The sequence below is a fragment of the Phalangium opilio genome, unplaced genomic scaffold, assembly GCF_054372755.1.
Source record: "Phalangium opilio isolate 3A_F unplaced genomic scaffold, DU_Popi_V2 ptg000070l_1, whole genome shotgun sequence".
Classification (NCBI taxonomy): domain Eukaryota; kingdom Metazoa; phylum Arthropoda; class Arachnida; order Opiliones; family Phalangiidae; genus Phalangium; species Phalangium opilio.
In genome coordinates, this window is record NW_028324182.1 from 14,760,925 (window position 1) to 14,784,254 (window position 23,330).

The 23,330-nt window shown below is 36.2% G+C and overlaps 2 protein-coding genes across 2 annotated transcripts in view; one reads left to right on the forward strand and one right to left on the reverse strand.

The window, feature by feature from the left end:
• LOC149661914 (uncharacterized) overlaps positions 1–23,330 on the forward strand; it is a 205,479-nt gene that overhangs the window by 99,123 nt on the left and 83,026 nt on the right. The window contains exon 3 of the mRNA XM_089843471.1: positions 4,107–4,178. The gene's annotated coding sequence lies outside the window, so the exon portion shown is untranslated. The remainder of the gene's footprint in view (positions 1–4,106; positions 4,179–23,330) is intronic.
• The window catches only part of LOC149661916 (uncharacterized), a 52,267-nt gene continuing 46,093 nt past the window's right edge, over positions 17,157–23,330 (reverse strand). Inside the window, exon 4 of the mRNA XM_089843470.1 lies at positions 17,157–22,021. Coding sequence (XP_089699596.1) covers positions 19,354–22,021 — 2,668 coding nt within the window. The 3' untranslated portion in view covers positions 17,157–19,353. The remainder of the gene's footprint in view (positions 22,022–23,330) is intronic.

The window sequence follows — 23,330 nt, forward strand, 5'->3', positions numbered from 1 at the left end:
ACTGAAATTTAGTTTAGTAACGCGACCACCAGAGTTCTGACCAAGAGGAAAATAGGAAAAGACATTCCGGGAATAAGAATATTACTTCGCGTGGTCGGAGTATATTAAGCCTTGCCCGCAGAGAATAATTTGAATTTAAAGAAAACATTAACCGCGCGCACAAACTCTCTTCATGGCATAAAGACAATTACCATAGACTGTATCATACGACATTTAATATGGTATTTTATCGTTACTTCCAAAGATGATGTCCAGGGGTTATCGTTCAATAGGGAATCAATCCCGGGATTCTCTAATCTATTGTTCATTTTAATCCCGAATTTATAGTGGAAAGTTTTTAATTAAAATAATTAGGAAAATTTAAGTTTCATCAACAAAGAACTTCACGACTTAAATTCCCCAACTCCATGCAAGAAAACATGGCTGAAAAGTGTAGATTTACTTTGCGCGTATATCAGTTTAGCCTCTTATGACGTGTTACTTCACGTCATCAGTGACCGGTCACTATAGTTCATCCTGGAGTTATAGCGAGTTACTTTCCTTTTGCTCCCATCGGAATTGGACACTCGAAATGAAAAATGTATTTCTCTACAGGACACACTAGAACGTATACAATCTTGGAAAGGAATCGAATTTAACCGGTTACCAACTGCGAAATTCATTCTTTCTAAGATTGATTTTTACTATATAGTCCCCGAGCAGTTGTCTAGTTCCACTCGTACTCAAGAAGGCGTGTCTCTTCTTTCTTATTTATACAGTATATACACTAATGTTTGTTCTCTACCAACCCTGTATCTATATCTACCTGTCTTCAACCTACATTTCTCTTTCTGGTTTTCTCCTTTCTATTTTGGGACTCGGCGCTCATTTTTAATAAGGAACTTTTAATCTTGAACCCCCAGAGTTGACGCCAATTAAAAGTTTACCGTTCTTTGAGTTCTTTATGTCGCGAATACGTTTTCTTGATGCTGAGCCGCGTTCCCGAGCTCTTCTTTGCCTCTCGACGCGTTTACTTTTAGTGGTACGAAAGATCCAGCAGCGAGGGAATTGCCTGGCCTTGCAGAAAAGTGGAGCGAAAATGTGTTTTACCATCTCTCTCTCTCTCTCAAGTTGTATTTATTTAATTTTAACGAGAATATTTAACTTGTACCATCGATGGTATCAGTGTCCAAGTACGCTGGCTTTGCGTAGAGAGAGAAAATTATGGACGAAGAGTATAGGGATGGTTATGGACCATTTGAAGTATTTATGTATGAATCATTTATATTTTCGGGATAAATTGAATAAATTCTTTGTGTTAGGATTAAAACTATGCGTAGGAATCCTCATGAGAAATTTTCCTCTTAAATCAGAAACAAATTGAAACAACGAGGGACAGTTCACTATATACTATTTATTTAATCGAATAAAATATCAAAGTTTTTCCTAGAATTTTAACTATATTCAAGTTTGAATGCAATTATTATACAATTTAATTCATTTAAGGGTATTTAATTAATGAACACACCGAATGGTAAGTGATCCGCCCCTCGAATAGACGGCCTAGAGGTAACTCTCCGAAAGATAATCTCTTCATTTTGCTAATTGGATAGAAACGGTAATCCTCCTTGCGTCGTCGCTTCTTATTCGTTTCCTGAATTTCCGGGTTCTTTTCGTACACTGTAATAATACTCTTTTTTTCTTCTTTCCCGCCTCCTTTTGTTAACTTAAAAAATACCAGCGCGTTCCCGCAATTTCTTAAATCTCTCGTGACGTTTATACATGATACATTTTAAGCGCGTAAATTTGTAATTCAACGACGCTTCAGTGCAGGCTACGAAAATCCCTGATTTCTTTATTATTCTATTATTTTATACGGACTAATTTCGTCGTGTCTTGGCGCGCGCGTTCTGTTTAGTATACCGTCATTAAATTCGCGCATGCGCGGCAAGCATTGTAAATGTAGTTTCAAAGCAGACGCAAAGTCTCGTGAAAAAGGTCTTTTTAAATGATGAAAATTTTCTTAAAACTCGCGTTAAAATTTAAATTTCTTATTTTCTCGCGCAGCTCTCTGCCTTCTTTTATTTAAAAATAATAAAAAAAGATGACGTAGTCTATGTTGGATTTATACCTCGTTTATCATTTCCGCTATCTCACGCTTATACAAAATTACAAATTTATACTTGGCCAAGGCTTAAGAGGTAACAAAATATACTTTGTAATTTAATAGAGTTCGTCACTGTCGGAATTTGAGCGTAATTTTTAAAGAAGATACTCTCGCTCTCGGCTGCCTAAGGAAAAAAGTAATGTAAGGCAGGCGTTAAAGGAAGGAGTAGGAATTTTTAAAATATTTACGAATTTTTATACACTGTAGGTAGAATTTTATGGACATAGGTTTCCCGCGCTTTAACTTACTTAAATCAGATCTTTAAAAGGGGCTTCCCCCCTCCCAATCTCCCCCTTCTCTTCTTATTTTGATAGCCCGCATATTATTTTCAAGAGTACCTTCCTACTCTCTTACGAGGGGTTCATCACTCTGTATTTTTTTAGTTAAATCACTATTGAAATGTGAATTTAGAGGGTTAAGTAACTTATCCCTCGAAACAGCTAACAGTGTCGGTGCGGACTATACCTCCCTCTTGCAATATAAAGTATTAAAGAAAATTGTGGAACGGGGGAAAAATAACCTTCTCCTACGTTGCAGTGTTGCTGCTCAAGCTGGAATATGTCCACGCTACGCTACCAAATGTTGGCAAAAGCGTAGCAGTTTATATTCATAAAAGTGTCAAAAATCGCTTTTGGCTTCTTGGGCTAGCTTCCTTGGACGGCGGGGGTAGGTTTGGTGGTAAAATAGAAAGGAAAGAAGAAAAAAAATATGAAAACTGGCTACAATTTATCACGATTAGAGCTCTTGATATGGCGCGGTTTTCCCCTAAAATTCCTATACTATCCCTTGCACCATCTGCAACGTACGTCGCGGAGTAACATGGATCTTATAAACTCTATAGGGAATAAGAAACTGGTCATTTATATACAGGGTGTATTTGATAAGTCTCCCTACCATAAATTAAAAGGGGAATGGATATTCTTTGGGAGTCGAAAATGTATAATTTCTATCTCCATTTTGATTTCCACAAGGGACACTTTTTCAAATCGAGTTATGAATTTTAGGGATGACCCCTTAATTAATTAAAATAGAAATTATTTGTCTAAATCAGTTTCTACTTTAAATTTAACGGGGTCATCCGTAAAATACTCCAATGCCAATCTTAACTTGGAAACATTGTTCCTTGTAGCAAAAAATGGAGATAGAAGTTGTACATTTTCCACTCAAAATTGATTTCCCAAAGAATAATATATCCTCCTTAATTTATAGATGCAGACTTATTAGAAACACCCTGTATATATTACACAAAGGGCCTCTATATAATAAAATAATTGTTTATTAAAATAATCAATTGTAACTAATATTCTTTTACGGGTACGGGATAACCACTCGCGTAGAAGTTACTTTACCAAAATAATAATATGTAAAAAGAAAGACAATATTTTTGTCTCAAGGCTTAATTCTTCTATACGCAAAATGAGATTCTGAAAATTCTTTTCGCTGTCTAAAAAGTAATTATGTTTTCCCCTCCCCCCATCCCCCACGCCTTCTTTGGCTTCGTCGTAAATTTTTCGGACCAAAGGATTTATTTCTGGTCATTATGAGAGTTTTTATGGGTTTTTTTATTTTTTTTTCTTAACGGATTAATTAGCGTTCCTTAATTATTACGACCTTCTTTTTAAAGACTGCTTTTTTTCATTGCTTATTTTCTTTGTTTATGAGGGGACCAAGAAATAATTTCCTAGCTGAATTTTTTAGAACCCGTAGTCTCTTAGAAACGTAGGAGATTATGTTGGTAAATCATTGAATTTCGATTAGGATTTCTAATATTTTCAGCACTTGTTAAGATGCTAAGCTATTATAAAATCCTTTATCTTAATCTTTTTTTTAATTAATTTGCATTAATTATTTATTTATTTATTTTTTGTTGCATATTTTGTTTGTTGCTTGTTTGCATTACGCCTACTACAATATTGTTATATAATTCTTTAATATTAAATACCATTATCTCTTTACACAGATTATATTGGCACGGTATCCGATGACGTCATTGACCTGACCTTTCAACCTATCAAAGAAGGAGAAAGAAAGAGTAAGTGTTGCAATTATTCTTTTTTTTCCTTTTAAAAATTCTCTAAGGGACGTATATCGTATCAATATCGTTGTCAGTCTCTAACTTTAGATAGCTTGAACTCTGTCTTAGTGATTTGGTGAAGAAGAAAAAACATTTTCTTCGGTATAAAATGCAATTTCAAATATTTTTTACCGTGTCTAGTGCTACGGTATACCGTTTGCCTCGAGTGGTATTTTTTTTAGGATAGCTGTTATGTAAGGGAAAAGGGGTCCCAAGGAAGAGAGTCTTGAAGAGAGAATGAGAAAAAAATTCTAGATAAAAAATCGGGTCGTAGGGATCGAAATTCCAAGCTCTTCCGAGGGATTTTGAAGGAGAGGTTTTAACAGTTTAGGGATGGGATGCTTTGGAAGATACCTAGAATAAAATTGCCCCCTTCGAAATTCGAATCCTTCTAATAATGGGTTCCGGAGAAGAAGTTTCGGAAAAAACTCGCACGCGATTGAAACTGGAATTAAAAGAAGAAGAAAATATATAGAGAGAGGAAAACCACTTCCGAAAATAGATTAACTCGAAGTATTTGATATTTTGCGTTGTTCTCCAAGCTTCTGGGCGACAAAGTTTGAGGAAATACGGCACATGTGCGGTGGTGACTTGACCCCAATATCCCTTCCGTCAAGTCCCAAGTAAAACAAATTTCCTTCCCTTGATTATTCACATATTGAACCCTGGTTATTCACATATTGAAACCTGGTTATTCACGTATTGAACCCTGGTTATTCTCATTTTGAACCCTGGTTATTCACATAATGAACCCTGGTTATTCACATATTGAACCCTACCCAAGGAATTATTCACATATTGAACCCTACCCAAGGAATTATTCACATATTGAACCCTACCCAAGAAATTATTCACATATTGAACCCTACCCAAGGAATTATTCATCTACTATCACTATTGCGATTAAGAAAAATATAGTATAATAACTTCGAGATGATCTACTTCTGACTATACAGGAAGAAATAACCTGTTGGGATGAATCGATGGGGAGGAGGGAAGGGAAAGAGAGAATCTGAAGTTTCCGATGAAATTGAAAGTGCCACTGACTCGTCTATAGAAAGCGGAGCGGGGTGCTATTACCGAAATGACCTTCTCCTCTTTTTTTTCATCCTTCTTTAACCTTTCTTCGTCCTTCCTAGGGTTAGGCTTAAGGTTATAAAGGCAAAAAGGGAATGGGGGTGGGGATGGGCGTGGGCGTGGGTGTCTTCCCCACGAGCTCTAATTCATCGGAAAACGTCACCCCACGTGCCTCACGCGCGCCCAATGCGTTTTCGCGGGAAAGATGCGACGCTGCAGCCACGTGATTGATACTTTTTCGACTTGATAAGCTATTTGGAATCCTGAATCCACCGATTCTGGCCAAGAGCCATTTATAAAAAAAAAAGAAACACAATAGAGAAAGTAGAAGAAGCGACTGGGAATAAGGAGGAATTTTTGGGGTGTGAGTTTAGTCACGCGATTTTTTTCCTCTCACTGCAGTTCAAGGTTTGGGAGATCACGTTCTCTACGATTTCTCTGGAAATTGGAATTTTTGTTCTTGGCTTCGGCTTCGACTTCGTTCCAGGGGTGATCTAGCCCTTCGAAACTTTTGTTTTCTTGTAGTTGCCCTTTACCTTCAGCGTGACGGGCTGATTTTTTTTTTGGCCATGGTCCAGTGAATTGGTGTCCTGCATCGAGTGGACATATTCCGGCTTGGCCGATCGGAAGGAATTTGTGTTATCGATGTTCTGTACACCGTTTTCTTTGGGTCAGATATTCTCAATTTCTTGTAGGTTAAAGTTAAAACACCGAGAACTAGCACAGAACCTTTTATTTATATATTTATTTCCGGTATTGATAATGTCCATATAACCCTTTGTTATTATATATTTCTACAATTCAATTTTTATTTTATTGTGTTATTTTTTAACTTTATCACTTGGAACTTTCTCTGAAATTAAGAATCTGGTTTATGTTCTCCGAAGAAACTTTTTAAGATGTTATTTGTTTTTAAAAGCAAGTGGAATGTCAATTTACGGCAATAGCTGGAAACACTTATAGAAAGAAGCTTTCTTGGTCCATAATTCGTCGTAATATAAAAGTTGTTGTTGTAGGGTTGTTTTTTCGTGATTTATAATTTTGGGTCTAGTTCTTTTCTTTCGGCTGAAGGAAGAATTGCCAGCCCTTGGCTATATTTTCTTCCTTTATCTTCGTTATTTTTATTATTTCACGGTTGTGGTGAAATTATTTATCAGTAAAATGGGTCATTCTATGTCCATGAATACGCTTCAATTCGTTCATGAAAATTATACCGAGAAATGTTTTGAAATAAGTACAAAGGTTATCAGAAAAAGGTATATTGTGTTCCTGTGAAATATTCCTATGAGACAGGAGTAAATTCGTGTTACTTTGGCTTCTGTTTTTTGTATCGCCTCTTCCCCCTTTTCGCTTCTGGGCATCGCGAGTGTTGGGTCGTAACTTAAAAGTTGTTGTTTCTCTTGGAAGGAGCCACAAAAGAGGTGCGAAATATTTTAGCAGCTGATAGGGCCATTTTTCCGCTTTAGTTCTGCGGTGAAAACACCTCTTCTATCCCCGGAATGTTTAGCGCACGCCAAGGCCCAAAAACAAATGGCCCATTTCTCGTTCTTTATACGCTAGCCGTGCTCGCCGCTCAAACTGAAACTTTCATTGGATTCTTCTAATATTGATTACATCTATGTCGTTCTGGCTCTTACGTACTCTTTTAGCACCTTGCGATTCGGAATCATTTGCTGAGAAGACCGCACGATGAGATACAATTTTTGGTGCTTTTCAAGATGTTAAGAACTTAATTCGAACTTTGTATCTTGGTACTGTTTCTCTTTTAGATTTTAACTTAAGGTATTTTTAGATTTTTCCGAAGGGTTACATTTAAGGGATAAGTTTCCTGGAAGGTAGGCTTTTTCTCGAACATTGATGTATTGTAAGTGAAACATTTCTACAGGGGCTATGGAAAAATACATTAGTGTATTGCGCCTACATGCAGGCTTTCTGGCAATATTCTTTTTATGAAAGTTTTTGAAATTTTCGATAATGATCTTTAAATTTCCCACTGTCACATTCGCTCTTAGTTTGTTAACGCTCCCTTGTAAAGTATAGGAAACTTTCTGATTTCTCGAGTCAATATTTATATTCTTTCACATATAAATAAAACAAGCTAGAATATTTTGTCTGCTTATCTAGCTAACAAGCTCCTCTCGCGATTATTTATCTTTCGTCTGGGATAACCTTTTAACTTCTTAGTTTTATCGAGGGATTTGTCGCTCCTTAAAAGCCCTTGTAATGGAGGCTCATAGTCAAGGTTGACGCGGTGCACCAATTTTCTCTTAAGCAATTCCTAATTGATCCCCATTTTCCGCCAGGTTTTTTTTTTGGTTTTTTATTGCTATTAATTTCTTTATTGTCCGCGTGGGTCGTGCTGAGCTCAACCTTTTGTTTTTATACCTTTATTATCATAAGGCTATCATATTCTTATTAAGTATCACAGTACATGCCAATAATATTAGTTCTCACATTGTAGGGTATATTTCTATATTTCCGGCTTCACTCGTCAGGGGGATGAAATTATGCGTACTACACCGGTTTTTCTTTTAGAAAACTATGCATTATTTATACCTATCACTATCAAGCATTGGCGCAAAGGGTTAGGGTGTATATTGTCCCGCCTTTTTCGGTATAACGCGCCAATGTCTGTCTGTTTGTCTATTTCGTTATGTCTGCGAAGACGACTAGCGACTTTTTTCTTTTGTGTCAGGGACTTTGTGGGTTGTTCTTTTTTTTTTTTTTCTTCATCTGCCCAGTCATAAATTCCAAAATATGTCCCATGGTTCTTGCGAGAAACTGCTCGCATTCGATAATAAACCCACAACAATTCGGGTTTCGTTCGGGCCTAATGCCTTGTGCCTTTCTTTAACTTTGTTATTAGACTTTTAGGTTATTTGAATAGTTATTTTTTGTTGTTGTTATTGACTAGACGATATTGAAATTACCACGGAAGATGTAGACATTCGGTTACTCTCGGTTGAGTGTAGATGTTAGAGATATATTTAAGTGAAAGTAAATATTACGAATCCATTACGTTTGGCGAGGGTCAATAAAGGTTAAACTATCAGAAGAAAGCGGATATTTACTCGAAGAACTTTCCATTAACCTGCAATTCAAAATTGCCGAAACGGAATGAAATTTTTAATACCCAGAATCCCATTAATTTTGAGATATAAACTAAAAATAGGAGTATCAAAAAACACACAAGAGGAAGTAGACATTCTTTAGACTAAACTTTACAAGTTTTTCAAATTTCAAACTTATTTTCACTCGTATTAGATTTAAATTCGAAATTCAGTTAAAGTATACGGTGTAATGCGAACGAAACCTTGTACAAGAAAAAGGCAAGTAAAGATATTCGAGTCCATTTCCCTTTCAAAAATGTTTCCGCGTTGTCTGCGTTCCGGTTTCTTTTCTTCATTTTTTTTTCTTTTCTTTCTTTTGGAGAAGGGGTCCAATTCTATTTGTTCTTTTTTTTCTTTCTTTCCTGACTTGCCTACATTGGACTGGGATTTGTCTTGACCCGTTAAAACCGTCCTCTTCGTGTCGTGTGCGGCTCGCATGGTCTCAAGCTTCCTTTTCTCAATTCTTTAGAAAAATGGTATACTATATACCCACCCGTATAGGGATTGTGTGTACATCTCCCAGTGGTATAAATCTTAACAAAAGAGGAAGGCAGGGGATCAGTTTCACTTTCTTTTACTTTGTTTTCATGCGTAGGCCTTCATGTCTTTATCGTGACGAGTGTGTGGTGTGTGTGTCTAAAGAGTTAGATCTTCGTCTGTCTGTCTCATTCAATATACCAGCCAACTATATTTACAAAAGCATTATTTTTGCCCAAAGTGTTTTGAGGTTGTTTCTTATCTCGTCTCAGACTTTCTAGACGTTCGAAACTATGACCAATCTAAAGTGGAAATTTTATATATATTAGTGCCATATATTTCATAAATTTATTTAATTTTCCATTGAATATTTTAACTGATTCTCTTATTTTTTGGTACGTCATTGAATTAATAACAATATTTATTCATGGGGAGATTTGAATTAATTCCTATTTTGAAATTCTTCTGAGAGTCGTTTCGTAAAGCTCTTCAAATTCAGTCTGGCATTTTCCATTAAATCTTGGTAATGCAAATAAAAATCTTTTTCAACGTTTTTCGGTCATAGGAAAATTTTGGAAATTTGTTTTTAACTGATTCGATATTCACAAACTCTTTAAATCATTTTAAATTTTTATTTTGTTTTGGTTTTTAAAAATTAAGAAAATGTTTAGGTCTAGAATCAGGCGATAAGTAATAGTTTGAAATTGGAAACGAAAATTTCAATGCCGGACTGCACGCGGTCGTTTTTTTTTCGTGACCTTCCTGACCTTTAGGCTTCGTAGGCTTTTGAGGAAAAGCTAATAAAAACTAAGGTTGCTCATTTGAAATGCAAAAATACGAGAAAAACGTTTCCGCCTTTTCTTGTATTTTTTTATTTTAAATTTTGTTTTTTACTTCAACGCGTGGTTTTTGGCCCATCTGTCGATAAGAGAAAAACTTTGCAAATTTTGAAAGTAGCTTCCCCAAACGGGTAAAGCAAAACCCCTCCCTATTTTTGGTGCCGCCAGAATTTTTTATTTCTCTTTAACTCCTCAGATTTCAGCCTTCTTTTCTCGAATTTCTCCGCATCATCCCGAGAAACTTTTCAAAACTTTAGAAGGGAAATCAGAAATTGTTATTTTTTTCAACTTCTTTCGACTGCAAAGTGTCTTCTTAAAGTGAAGATAAAGTAGGCTTACCAATTGAAACAAAGTCTAAAATTCTGTATACAATATTGAAAATTGCATGTCATATTCACTTTGATACGGTCCATAATGTCTCTAGAAATATCTAAATATGTCATGAATGCAATTTCATCTTTTATCCGATATATCAAGAGTAAATGAACAAGGAGTAATGGTGAAATTGGACTTAAATATACCCTCGTTCAAAAGAAATGGACACATTCTGTCCAACGGAACGGAAATTCCGTCGAGTGATTTACTCTTGGTTATCTTATGATAAACAAGAAACAAAGGAAGACACCCCAAAATATATTTTAATATAGTCGAAGAAGTTTCTGATGCGTTTATTTAAAAATAAAAAAGAAGATTGGTAAAGATGCTGCCTTGAGCAGTTTCCTTTTAACGCAATTTTAACTCTCTCTCTCTCTTTTTCCCTCTCCCTCCCTCTCTCACTCTTTCCAATCTCCATGCATCTTCCTAAAAATTGAATATTCTTCCTCTCTTCTCAATCACATTTTGTAAAATTTAAATTTGCATAAATTTCCGGGTTTGACGTTAATATATTCCTGATGCTTCCGGTTTTTGAAGCCAGCCTTAATTCCGCCTACGTTAAGAACTTGAAAAAGAAGAACGGTTTTTAGAGGGCCTTGTTTTGTTCTTAGTGTAGGCATTTTTTAAGGTTCTTATATATTATTATATAACTATATTAATTAAGGACAAAAAAGATCATCTTTAGTAAATCAATTAGGCCTAGTAAGTTTATTAACTTTGACATAAAGGAGCGAGCGTTTAATTATTTTTGGGTGTGGTTGGTATTAGAATATCATGGATGAGGTTGAATTATTTTTATATTTAATTAAAATTTACGAAATCGTGTTTAATAATAATTAGTATTGCCATCGTCTCTGACTTTTCTCAGTTGGTGACTTGGTGTACGCAATTTATTTAGGTTTTTGCGAAGCCTTGGCCTTCATTATAATTCCAAGGGCCCAAGCGAGTCACGAACTGAAGCGAAAGTCCCTTGGTTTAATGTGGAAATTATTCTGGCTTCTTGGTTCGTTAATTATTAAAGGTTGTAACTATCTACTACGTGCTTTGCACTCGCGGCGGTGCTTCTCTTCCCTGGTATTTCTCGGTAATGAGTTACCAAGCTGACCAATATTCAATTTGTATACCTTTACACGTTTCCCGCCTTTTATGGTGGTGCACGCGCTAGAGAAAGTTTGCGGAATTGCTCCCCGGATATGTATTGGTGAAATATTTCCACAGGAAAGTTTCCGGTTATCAGTAATTACTCTACAGGGTGTTACAAAATGGGTGGTACCATAGTAGGATGGTTCTATTTGAAATCGATTTGAGTCGAAAATTTAATTTCGTAAAATACTCCTAGGCCTATCATAACTTGTAAACAGTGACCCTTAGGGCACAATTTTAGATTCTAATCTACTTCAGTCATAACACCCTGTATATTATTCAAAATAGACGTAATAAATCTAAGAATAGTCCTAAATGGTGAATTCGATGCAGTTAAATTCGCATCGTAATTTTGAAAATATTATTATAAAGTTTTAAAAAAATTATTTTCTAATGGGAAGGTCGTAACTCGTAAAATAGTCAAATTCATTTTTGTGATTTTAACACGCACCCTTATACTAAGCACATCTTAAATTTCTAATGGTTTCGGTTTGAAATCTCAAATTACTATTTGTACTTTAGTTTTTTGGGGGGGGGGGGGGTTAGTAATTTCTTAATGTCGTGCTGTAGCGTTCAACTGAAAAGAAACGTCACGCCTTAAACCCCGCCCCTCCCCTTTACTCTCGAAAAGTCGAAATTTTCGCAAATGCAGTGTATTTATATTTGAAAGCGTGTAAGAAAATGCTAACAATCCATAGGAGTCAGCAAGTTTTATTGACTGACTTTATTTATATAAATCCATAAACTCCTGAAGCTCTCTCTCTCTCTCTCTCTCTCTCTCTGTAAGGATAAAATGCTGGGTAGAGTGTAGAGGGTAAGGGTTTGAATAATATAAAAGAGAGAAAACAGTATATTATTATCGATTATGTACGTAAATAAGAGTGTATGGAAAATCCCTGTCGTTCCCTCTATTTTCTAAATATTTGCTCGAGCAGCGGCCCGTATAGAAATAAGAACCTTCGTCACCGACCAAAAGCGAAGAGCTGCTTCGTTCCTTCTCAAAGTCGCTTAATGTCTTTTTCCAAATGCCTTTGCCAAGAAAACAGAAAGTTTTTATTTTTATTTACCCTACCCCCTCTTTGTGTCGTTCTACAACCAGTGATTATGTTCAGTTTACTCAAAGCGCAGCAGGGTGACTATATACACTTCCTATGTTTCCTATTTTGTTCCTATATTCTTCGTAAATTTCTTCGCATATTCTTCGTCAATTTCTTCCTAAATATTTTTCATCAATATCTTTCTATATATTTTTCATCAATTTCTTCCTATATATTTTTCATCCATTTCTTCCTATATATTTTTCATCAATTTCTTCCTATATATTTTTCATCAATTTCTTCCTATATATTTTTCATCCATTTCTTCCTATATTTTCAAATTGGAACTATTTATCCATGTGCAAAATTAAATTAGATAGTCCTGCGCAATTAACCTAATTACTTACTGGACTAAGTACTGGTAGATTTATTTTCCCAACATTATATACTTCTTTCCCATCTCCTTCTCAATATTTTTGCCATCCTAGAGAAAAATTGAACTGCTTGCGTGATTTTTAAGTCTGGAATTTGCGTTTTTATAAAACCGTAAGAAAATCTTCGATCCAAATTGATTTTAAATTGCTCAAGGTGATTTCTTCTCCGAAATTGATCATTATCACTGAGTTGTCTTGAGCACGCGCTTTCTGTTTGCTCGAATTTCTTGGCGTTTCGGGAGGTGCTCCGATCTCGCGAAACGCGTTTCTTTAGCTTTTCTGGCTTCTCTATTCCTACCGAATCTTTTATTCATAACTCGGATAGAAAATATAATTTCGCAAAGTGACAAAAGTTTCCTCCTATCCCCCCTTCGTCTTTCTCTCTTTTTCTCTCTCTCTCTCTCGGCTTGGTTATTAACTAAATCGGCTTTTCGCTTTATCCATACTAAACGAATCTCCACTTTATACCTCCTATAGTTTTATTCTTCTTATTTCTAGTCTTAATGCTTCTATCTCTCTCTCTCTCTCTCCTCAAAAGAAGAGAAAGATTCCTTTCGACTTTGAAGGATCTCAAAACGAATAGAAAAAACTTTTAATTTTTCTCTAGAAAATCTTTAATTATTCGCGACCACGTTTCGGTTTTATTTTCATTTTGGAATAAAAGAAAAAAAGGAAAATACGTCTCGACTTTGAATCTTTAGGGTTTTTTTTAATTGCGAGGTAACCCAATTTAAATAATTAATTCTTAAACACGATTTGTTTTAGTTTTAAATCGAATCATGTTTTGTTTTTCTTAATGGTTTTGTCAGAAAAACATTGCTCGATTATTGGCTAAAGAGCTTTGGTTTAATTTTCTAAAATGAAAATATTTTGGTAACGATCATGATTTGAAGGATTTTTCTTTCTTATATTTATAAAGAGGTAGTGAAACTTTTAAATATATTTTCATTTCAACCTAATTAGTTTGTTTTATTCGATGAAGGTAATTTCACCCTCTCTTTGCGTCTATTCCCATTAGGTTGTAGTATACTTTTCCTCTTGTATCCGCATTGTTAAGTAAAAATCGAATTTTACCTTTTTGAAGTCGTGTTGGAAGCATTGAATTATTTATCCCTAAATTGGGAAACATAGTAATGCTGTTAAAGTGGTTAAAGTGGTTTTAGATGTTTTTCTCTTTTGAACGCCCAAAGTTCGATTTATAGCCAGGGAAATAAGTAAAAAAAAAAAAGTTAAGGAAACTTTCACGTACTAATTTGATCAAGGAAGGTTACGTTTGGCGGTTTTTATTTGACACACCGTGATGCTATCCTCTTTTTAAAAGAGATCAACTACACCGTAATGTACAGACAACTCTCCTTTCCCTAGGCGAACCGGGGACAACACTTTCTAGTTTCAACATAATTTGGACATTTTAGAAAGAGGGAGTGGAAAATTTAGTCAATTTCCCAGCTCCTTTCAAATCCCAAAAGACCCCATACATTAAATATATAGCCTACCCACCATGAATTTATTAAATTTGTCTATAAATATTTCGTACTCAACTACAGAACTGTAGTTTAATTATCTATTAACGATTATTGAATAAATAAATTAAGCTGCAGGTTCTGTATGAGAACAGTTCGGTTCAGTTCATTTAAACGCGATAAATACAAACTTTGTTAATATAAAATTTCCTTTTCATAAATTTTAATTGAATAATTTAAAATAGGCCTAAATATTTCCCCAATATTTTTGAGTCTTTAGAAAATTGTGTGAACTAAAATATGAAATTATTATCAATATTCTTGGCAAAATTAAATAAATTTCGGGTATAAGGTCTACGAGTTAAGGAAAGCAAGCCTTCCTTGCCTAAATTCGAGGTCCTTTTATTTCAAGTCTAAAAGTTTTCTGTTCTAACCGACCGACCATGTGCATCCTCCTTCTTATTTGTTCCCATAGTCCCCTGTTCCTTTCGTCCACACAAGCTAAAGGAGAATTTCCTCCTTTCGGTTTCAGCACCACTGTTAGTAGCTGATTAGGAAAAGCCTTTTCGTGTACCTGTCACTCACGTCCTTGGAAATAGGTCCTCGCTTAATTTCATTCCAAGTTTACAGTACCTTAGAAAGTTATAGGCTATAACACGGTATATCCCTACAGAGCTCGAACTGTTTTCTAATAAGACCAATACCTAGTGCTTACTGGCGTTGAAATGTCCTAGAGTCCCGTTGACGGACAACTTAACGGTTTTCTCTTTCAACGAAAATCCCATCTCCGATAGAGTCTAATCATCGATAAAGGAGACTAGCAAGCGTTGTTGTTTATTTTTTTTTTGTTAAGGAAAGCTATCGAGATAAGATGGAGACGATAGGGCGATGTTTACGGATACAATATGAATACAATGATCAAGGGGAAAGGTTAACAGTTCATCTTTTGCAGGCCTTCTTTAGGATTCTCCATAGGTCACGTTTAAATAAATAAGTTTTAAACCATAATTTTTGACTTGTTTATCAACAAAAAATATTGTTGTAAACATTGACAGGAATATTTGGTTGCAGTTCAGTTAGGTGTGTTAATGAAGGAATGATTTTGGGACTGGTAGGTGATGTACTCGCAATTCCACCAAGTTTAATACCTGTCTACGCATTAACTAAAGTAGGGTGAACAGATTATGTAATACCGTTGTGTTATTTTGAAAGGGAAATTGAAGGTTTATGGAAAATATTTGAATATATTATTATTTTACTTATCTTTTTTTTATTGGCGTTTTTATGAGATGGGATGGGATGGTTAGAGTCGAGGGATCCGACACTACGATGTTATTTAAACCTTATAATTTTAAGCCTTTTTTTTCTGTATTACCCATAGATGAATTAGGTGTAAAAACAGCCTATATTATGGGTTGTGTTTTCCAATGATATGGGATTCTAGAAATACTTGAAGAGATGTTTTATTTATTTTATTTATTTATTTTTTTGTTGTTGTTGTCTTGGTCGGTCACTCATCCATCAAGTCTCTTTTTGTATGTGTTGATTCTTAGGAGGGAGAAAAGGGGGGGGTGCCAATCTTTCCTTCGTTCTAAGTTTCTTCTATCGCTCTCTTTTGCCTAAACAAAGAAATGTTAGGATAATGGATCGATTCCGAATCTTGATAGAGTATAAACTATTATATCGGACTTTGTCCTTAACAACAAAATGTACTAACTGATGTTTGGTTAAAGCGTTGGACTTACAATATTTTGGATGAAATTCAAACAGAAGGGGGGTGACTTTATCACTATAACTTAACTCAATTTTTTTTGTTGTCCGGTTTGATTGATTTTGCAGACCTCATACGTGAGAGAACCCTGCAAAATTGATTTTGTTTTTGAGCTAGATAACTTTCTTGAAGGGTTATTTTGAGTAATTGTTCATTATTTTCTTGACTTTATCAAACTCTTCTTTAGACGGTTTTGAGTCGAAAATGTGCTATGAAATTCTTCCTCAAATGACACCGTTTTCTAGTTAAGATTTTCCAGAGTGTCTAAGTTACGAATGGGTCCTTTAAATTTAATTTAGAAACTGATTTTAGACAATGATTGCTAATTTAATTAATTAAGGGGTCCACCCTAAAACATCTTAACTTGAAAACGGTGTCTCTTATGGCAAAATGAAGATAGAAGTTACATTTACGACTCAAAATTGATTTCCCAAAGAACACACGGCCCCCTTGGTTTCTGACAGGTATTTCAGAAACACCCTGATATTAAATTGCGTGTTTGTTCTGTTTGGAAAAGCATTCATTCAAGTGACATCGTTAATATCGGTCGTCCTTATAGTACTGCGTTGTTAACGTTTAAATATTGTATAACCTCCTGCTTGTGGCTCGCGTTTTCCAAACAACACGTGTTGTTAAGCTATGGTTCTCCCATATCTATAATTTATACAAACACATAACCACGTGACGCTGACCACCCCTTGACGCTTTCAGAAGAACTTTGCATAGAAGCATAAACTTGTTCATAAGATATGTTACATAGGTTTGTCACTTACTGGTTACCGAGTGCTTCGTGGTAAAGCGACGCCTGGTGAGGCGCTGTCAAAGGCTTAGTAATGCAGACTAAATAGGACCTAGATGGAAGTCCTGCAAAATTAACCACCGAGTGTAGTCTGCAATTCTCGCTTGTCGTTCTATCTCGAACTAGCTCGAGCTGTAAGTCTCTAACATTACGAACGTATAGGTAGTGTCATACTTATGGAATATATCACTTATAAACCTATGATAGAAGTAAATTATACCACGTGACCCCCACCAACCCTTGAACATTTTGAATAGAAATAAATTAACTGAAAATATGAATCCTTCTATAATCTCTACCCCCAGTAATTGGTCAATTAATTCATATATTAGAGGTTAATTAACCTCTGATGAAGTAAATAAATAAATAAGAGACTGTAACCATTTTTAACAAACATTATATATTTGAACATCACCGTCGAAACCAATACAAATAGTGAATTACAATTATATATTCGCGTTTTTTCAGGATTCATTTATTTATTTTATTTTTTTACATATTATGGATAGGAAAGATGAAAGCAATCCGATGTCAAATTTTATTTGTTTTAAATCCTTCTCAGTTTTGTTCAAATCCTTAAAAAACCCAGTCTTTGTATTTTTATTTATTTTTCCTTCGATTTATGAGATATTTTTATTATTTTTCATTGTTCCTCGCGCAAGGTATATATTTAACTCAATTTTATCCTATACTTAGTTACAGTCTTAGAAACCTTCGAATTTCGATATTCTCGCGTTAGAAATTTGATTCCTTCTAAGAGTATATATTATATATCAGTGAAACAATATATGTATACGAATTGTTTCTCGCGACATTATTTATTTTACGTTTTTTTTTTTACTCGAAACGTAAGATTTTTTTTTTAAGAAACAGTTAAAAATTTATTGAGCATTTTTTTGTGTGTATTTGGTTTTTTCTTTTTATATTATAATTGGAAGGCGCCATTTTTGACCGTATCCAATATTATTTTAATTAAAAAGGTTTTTTGTTTTTGTTTATTTATACATCAATCGATATTAAGAGAGAATTATAATAGTCTCTCAAAAATGAACTTAAAGAAATTAACTTTTCTTTATGTTTATTAATTATTATTAACAGTATATTTTTGTTTTTTGTTACTAATTTTTATTTCACCGACTTATTTATTTTTACAAAAAAATCTTTGTGTTTTTATACTTTACACATCGCGTTTGTTTGTTTGTTGGATACAATAATTTTTATACATATACTCGAAATAGGTTAGGTTCAATTATGAAGATTGTATTTTAATTATTTCCCCAATTTATTTTTAATTACTTTCTTTTATCTTTTGTTTTTTTTTAAATTTTCGGCACTGTAAAAAGATTATTTTATTTATTTTTTTTCTTGAGGCACTTGAAGACAACATTGTTTTGGGGTTGGTTTTTTTTTTTTGTTTTTGGTTGGTTTATCATAGATTCGACGGGTCAATTTTTAATTACTTAATTAAATATGCGTGCTTAAAAATAATTATTTTATGATATTTTTTTTTATATTTAGGTTCTTTTTTATTTTAAATATTTTTTTTTAATTTTGAAATTATCTTTAGTCACTATATTCGTTGAAATATACGTAATCTAAAAGGTAGTCTGCTCTAATCTAAGATGATCAGGGGGTTTTTAAAACACGTTTTACATTCATAGTTTTTCTAAGCCTAAATTTATTTATTTTTAATATTTATATTTTAATTCCAAAAATTGAAAAATTAAAAAAAAAAAATAATTAAATAAAAAACACGAAATCTCGTTTTGGAAAAATTACTTTTTTAAAACGCGATTTTTTCGTGTTTAGTTACGTTTATTTAGCACCAATTGTTTCAAGTCAAAAGCCGATAAAGGCTTTTCATTAAGGTTATTTTTTTATATTAATATTTAATAATATTATTTTTTTTTATCAAAAAATCTATAACTAGTTTCAGATTATTTTTAAGTATTTTTCGTTTTAAAAAGAAGAAAAAAAATTCTCACGCTATTTTAATTTTATATTTAAAAAGACACCATAAAAGGCACGTTAGATAATAAGCTTATTTAACATCGACTTTATTTATTTATTTTGTTGTTATTTATGATATCCGAAAAGAAAACTAGATTTAAATTTAAATTTTATTTACTACAGTATATTGTGTTGATAGTTATTCTATTTTACGCCTATTTTCAACGAATATAGTGACTTATTTAAATTATATTGTTTATTCAAATTAGTTTTACATTTTTATGGATTATTTATGTTTACATCAATAATTTATTTTTTTTAATTTTGGGGGTTTCGAAGAGTAAGACACGTTATTTTGACAAAATTAAATATTTTGATCCATTTCAGCATGCCGTTTACGCCGGGTTTTTCTCTTTTTAAACTATTATTTTTTAAGTTTTGTACATTTCGCTTTCCAAAAAGTGTCGAAAAATTTCATTCGCTTTAACATCTACTTGATTACTTGTTTTTGGGGTTTAGGGGATTGACTATAAACCATTTATACACCAAGATTGATCTATTTTAACGCCGCGAGTCAAACCAGAAACCAAAAGGTCACCGACCGTGTTTTTGGATTGTTTAATATCTAGATCAATTAAAATCTGGTTTTTCGAGAAGATTAAAAGCGGGCGCTTTCTAACTGTAAATCGTCCGAGATGGCGGCCCGATTAGCTTTGCCCTTTTTCTTTTTCCTTCCGCATCTGCCAATCAGGACCCCGACGAGAGTGACCACTATGACCAATAGGAGAGCGGAGCCTCCGATGGTGACGTAGAAAGTGGGGAATTTCTCACAATGTTCGCGAGCTTCGTCGAAACCCGAGGGACAGTGTTGGGTGCCGTCGCACCATAATTCCGGGGAGATGCAAGCGCTAAGTTCGGGACACTCGTGTAAGCAGTTGACGTTTCTCAACATTTTTCCCGATTGCGTTCTCAAGAAAGGTTTGGTGACTTCGAGCCACTTGACCGCGAACAAACCGGATCGATGGGCGATGGCTTCCACGAAGAGTTTATCGTCGACGCCGGCGGTGCCTTTGACGGACGTGTCATTGTACCAGGAGACGGAAAAGATGTCGAATTTCTGCGCGGATTGACCCTCCTGAACGCAGACGGCCGAAATGGGTTGTAAAGGGCCCGAGGCGCCCGAATAAACGACGAAACGATTGCCGGAACCGCATTCGCTGTAACTGTTCGATCCGTGGAATTTCAGATAAAGGTATTTTCCTTTGTAAGCTTCCAAGAGCCATCGACATCTGAGAGGAGGCTCGCCCGGATTGACGCCCGCCGTTTGAAAAGCCAGCTCGCCTTCGGAACCGTTCCGTCTTTGTATGGTCGTGTCGCACGAAGAGTGATTGATGAACTCGAAACGCGCCTCGAACCAAAAATGATGGAAATCTTCCACGGCGCTCATGAAGGACGCCGAGAACTGAAGAACCACGTTCGACGAGACTGATTCGAAAAAAGCCGAAGACTCTCCGTCCGAATCTTCGTACGTCGAGTTGCACAAGCAACCGATCGACGAAGTAAAGTTGCTCCAATGTTCCGTCGCCTGCAATATAGCCGCCTTGCCGTTTTTCGACGCCAGATGGCATCGATAGCGGCTGGTGACGTCGTCGAAATAATGACGGCAAGACGGCGAGATTAATCGGAACCGAGAAATAACCAATTTGACCCTCTCTCCCGTTCGCCCCACGAAATGGTAAGCGCACGTCAAGTTTTCCCGCCCACCGCGACCGTATAAAAATAAGTTTTTGGGGCTGCTCAGTTCGCCTTCCGGGTGCGTCGAACTATGGAAAACTCGATCGCAACCCTTTGACTCTTGGGGTCCGACTGGAATCCCGTCTAACCGCGTATCGACAAACTCGTATCTGGCCACGAAATTACTTTGCCTGGTTGGTAACTCTTGAGTTTTAAAATAAGCTTGTCGAATGACCATATCGGGACCCGTCGAAAGATAACTTTCCGATCCAACTTGACACGGTTTGGCCCGTGGCACGAAACCGTCCGTATCCGTGGCGCGTGCGCAAATTTTTGGCGACTGTTTTTCGCAAAACGAATACGAGAAATCATCCGTCGAGTTAACCCCTTGAGTGGCTTGTACCCCGAAATTTTGAGAAGAACGCGAACCCTGTTGTTGTTGAGGGTATGAAGGGTTAGGGTTGAAAACGAAGGGGGAGGACTGGAATGTTTGTGGCATATCGTAGATCTCTAGCCGACTGACGTCACACTTTTCTGCCGTCGACCATTGATGGCGGTCCTCGACGAAGTAAGACAAGAAATAGACCCAAACTCGGTCGAATGTGTCGCGTCCTCTTAGATAATAGACGCAAGAAGTATTGGGAGGGACTGTGTGAGTGGGACTGTGAATAATTCCTTCCCGTTTAACCGTACCATCGAGAACGAATTCGCAACGACCGCGTTTCATTCGCAATTCCGAACTCTCGATAAAGCGAACGCCGACGTCAATCTCTACTCGCGAATTGTGCAGAAATTGGTAAGGAGCGCTATACAACTCTACCAAAACTTCCGGACCGGATGTCACGATGGCTGGTAAGGGACCCGAACCGCAAAAGGACACCAAAAGGGGACTGGTTGTCGTGTTACCATCGTAAACGCGCACGTTATCGCCCTGACAATCCGAAGTTAGTACGCGATGAGACAAAGTCCCGGATGTAGTCCTGCCCGTGAATATGGAAACTTTGTATTCGTTCGTTTGTGACAGGATTATTTGCGCCTTTTTCCCACGTGGCACTGATTCCTGTTTGACGTGAAACCGGCACGTAATATTTCTCAAGTAGAAGCCCGGGAAATTTGGTGATCTAATTTTGCAACGCTTGCGATCGCAGTCTACCATGACGCGGTCGCAGTAGGTGTGAGTCAATCTGGTTCCGTAATGTTCAACGGGGATATCCGTGTCTTCGGGCGATTCTACTTCCGGTTCTACGTCCGTTCGGGCCGGAATAACCGGTCTTCTGATAAACTTGTAGGTCAAATACAAACTGAAGGAGTATGTCAAAATTGAAGCCCGACTCGGGATGACCACCATCAAGGTGACGTTTCCGCTGTCCGAGTAAAAGGCGGCACTCCGACCTACCATTTCGCCGCAAAATTGACCGAAATGGGGTTCTTGACGTCGCTCGAATAAATTGGTCACGTGATCGGACGGTGGACCACCCATGGCCGAAATCAATTGCGTCAAACCCCGCGTTTGTTGACTTCGAAGAGAATCCGTCGGACCAGCCGATTCTGTTAGTTGTAGATAGCCCTTTTGACAAACCATCGTTTGATTCCTGCAAAATAAAAACCAAAAATATCGTTTAAATTTTAATTGTTTTAATTTTGCTCGAAAACTCGCGATGAAAATATTTGGAAACGGCGTAACTTCATTTTGAAATGAAATTAACTAACAACGCCCACGCGTCTTAAAAATTTCCGTTAGACAAGTCGAAGAAAGAGTTAGGAAGTAAGGGTTTTTTTGGAATTTAATCCCGTTTTCTTTATTCCCCTGTTCCCTTTTTTGATGATTTTTCTCGGCCACGCTTATTTCTGTCTCTCTCTATCCATCCGTCCTTTTCCGTTCCACTCTCAGGAAACGAGGAAAAGTTAAAGGATTCTGAACTTATTTCTCAGGGATCTCTAGCCGCAAGATCAGCCGGCGTTTTCCACCAACTTTTCCCTCGACTTTATTTTTATTTTCTTTTACTCCTATTCCTCCTTCTTCTCTCCTCTCTCTCGGTTTCTTTTTCTTTCCTTTGATTCTATTTTTTTTTCTTCTTCTCGAGTCCTCGCCTCCTCATCTTCCTCGGAAGACGGAAGAGGCTGAGGGGATGAGATGGGGCACGCTGCGTGGAGTGAGAAAAAAAAGAGAGAGAAGGACCACGCTCGAACAACTTTGTATGAGACCGAAAGACTCGAGCGCGTGTTGCTCGATGGCGACGTGAAGGGAGGAGACACAGGGATAAGGATGCTGAGGATGGAGAGCGAATGGAGAGTGGAAGTCGGAAAAGGAGAAGAGAAAAAAAAGGGGTATATAGGATGGGGAGAAAGGGATAGACGAATCTTCTTGGTGGAAACTATCTTATGGGAGGTTTGAATCTTCTCACAAACTCTCGGCACGCTCTCTCCTCTTCGCTCCCACTTTTTCTATTTCCACTCTTTAGCCAAGAGTCCCTTTTGCATGCATCTGAGACCTTTCCCAATAACTAGAACCCCTCGTCGTTTAGGGACCAGCAGTTTTCACTTTCTACACCCCAAAAGGTTAAGTTAGAAGAAGAAAAAAAAAGTATTTAGGCAACGTCAAACTTTGCCTAGATAAGTTTTCTTCGAAGTTTACTATACGGGAATGTGGGCGGCCTAAATATAAATAGCCGTACTATTTTTTACATCAGTTAATTCTAACCGCATTTTTTATTCCTTGATCATGGGTTTTCATTCATCATTTTAAATTAAAAATTTTATTCCACTGATAAATCCTGGGATATTGGGATTTATTTGTTATTTTGTCGTCAATTCATGGTAGACGCTTGTCAAAAAAACGAGTGAAATTGGAAAATCCGCGATTCTATGAACCTGAAACGATATTTCCCGGGAGTTTCCGAA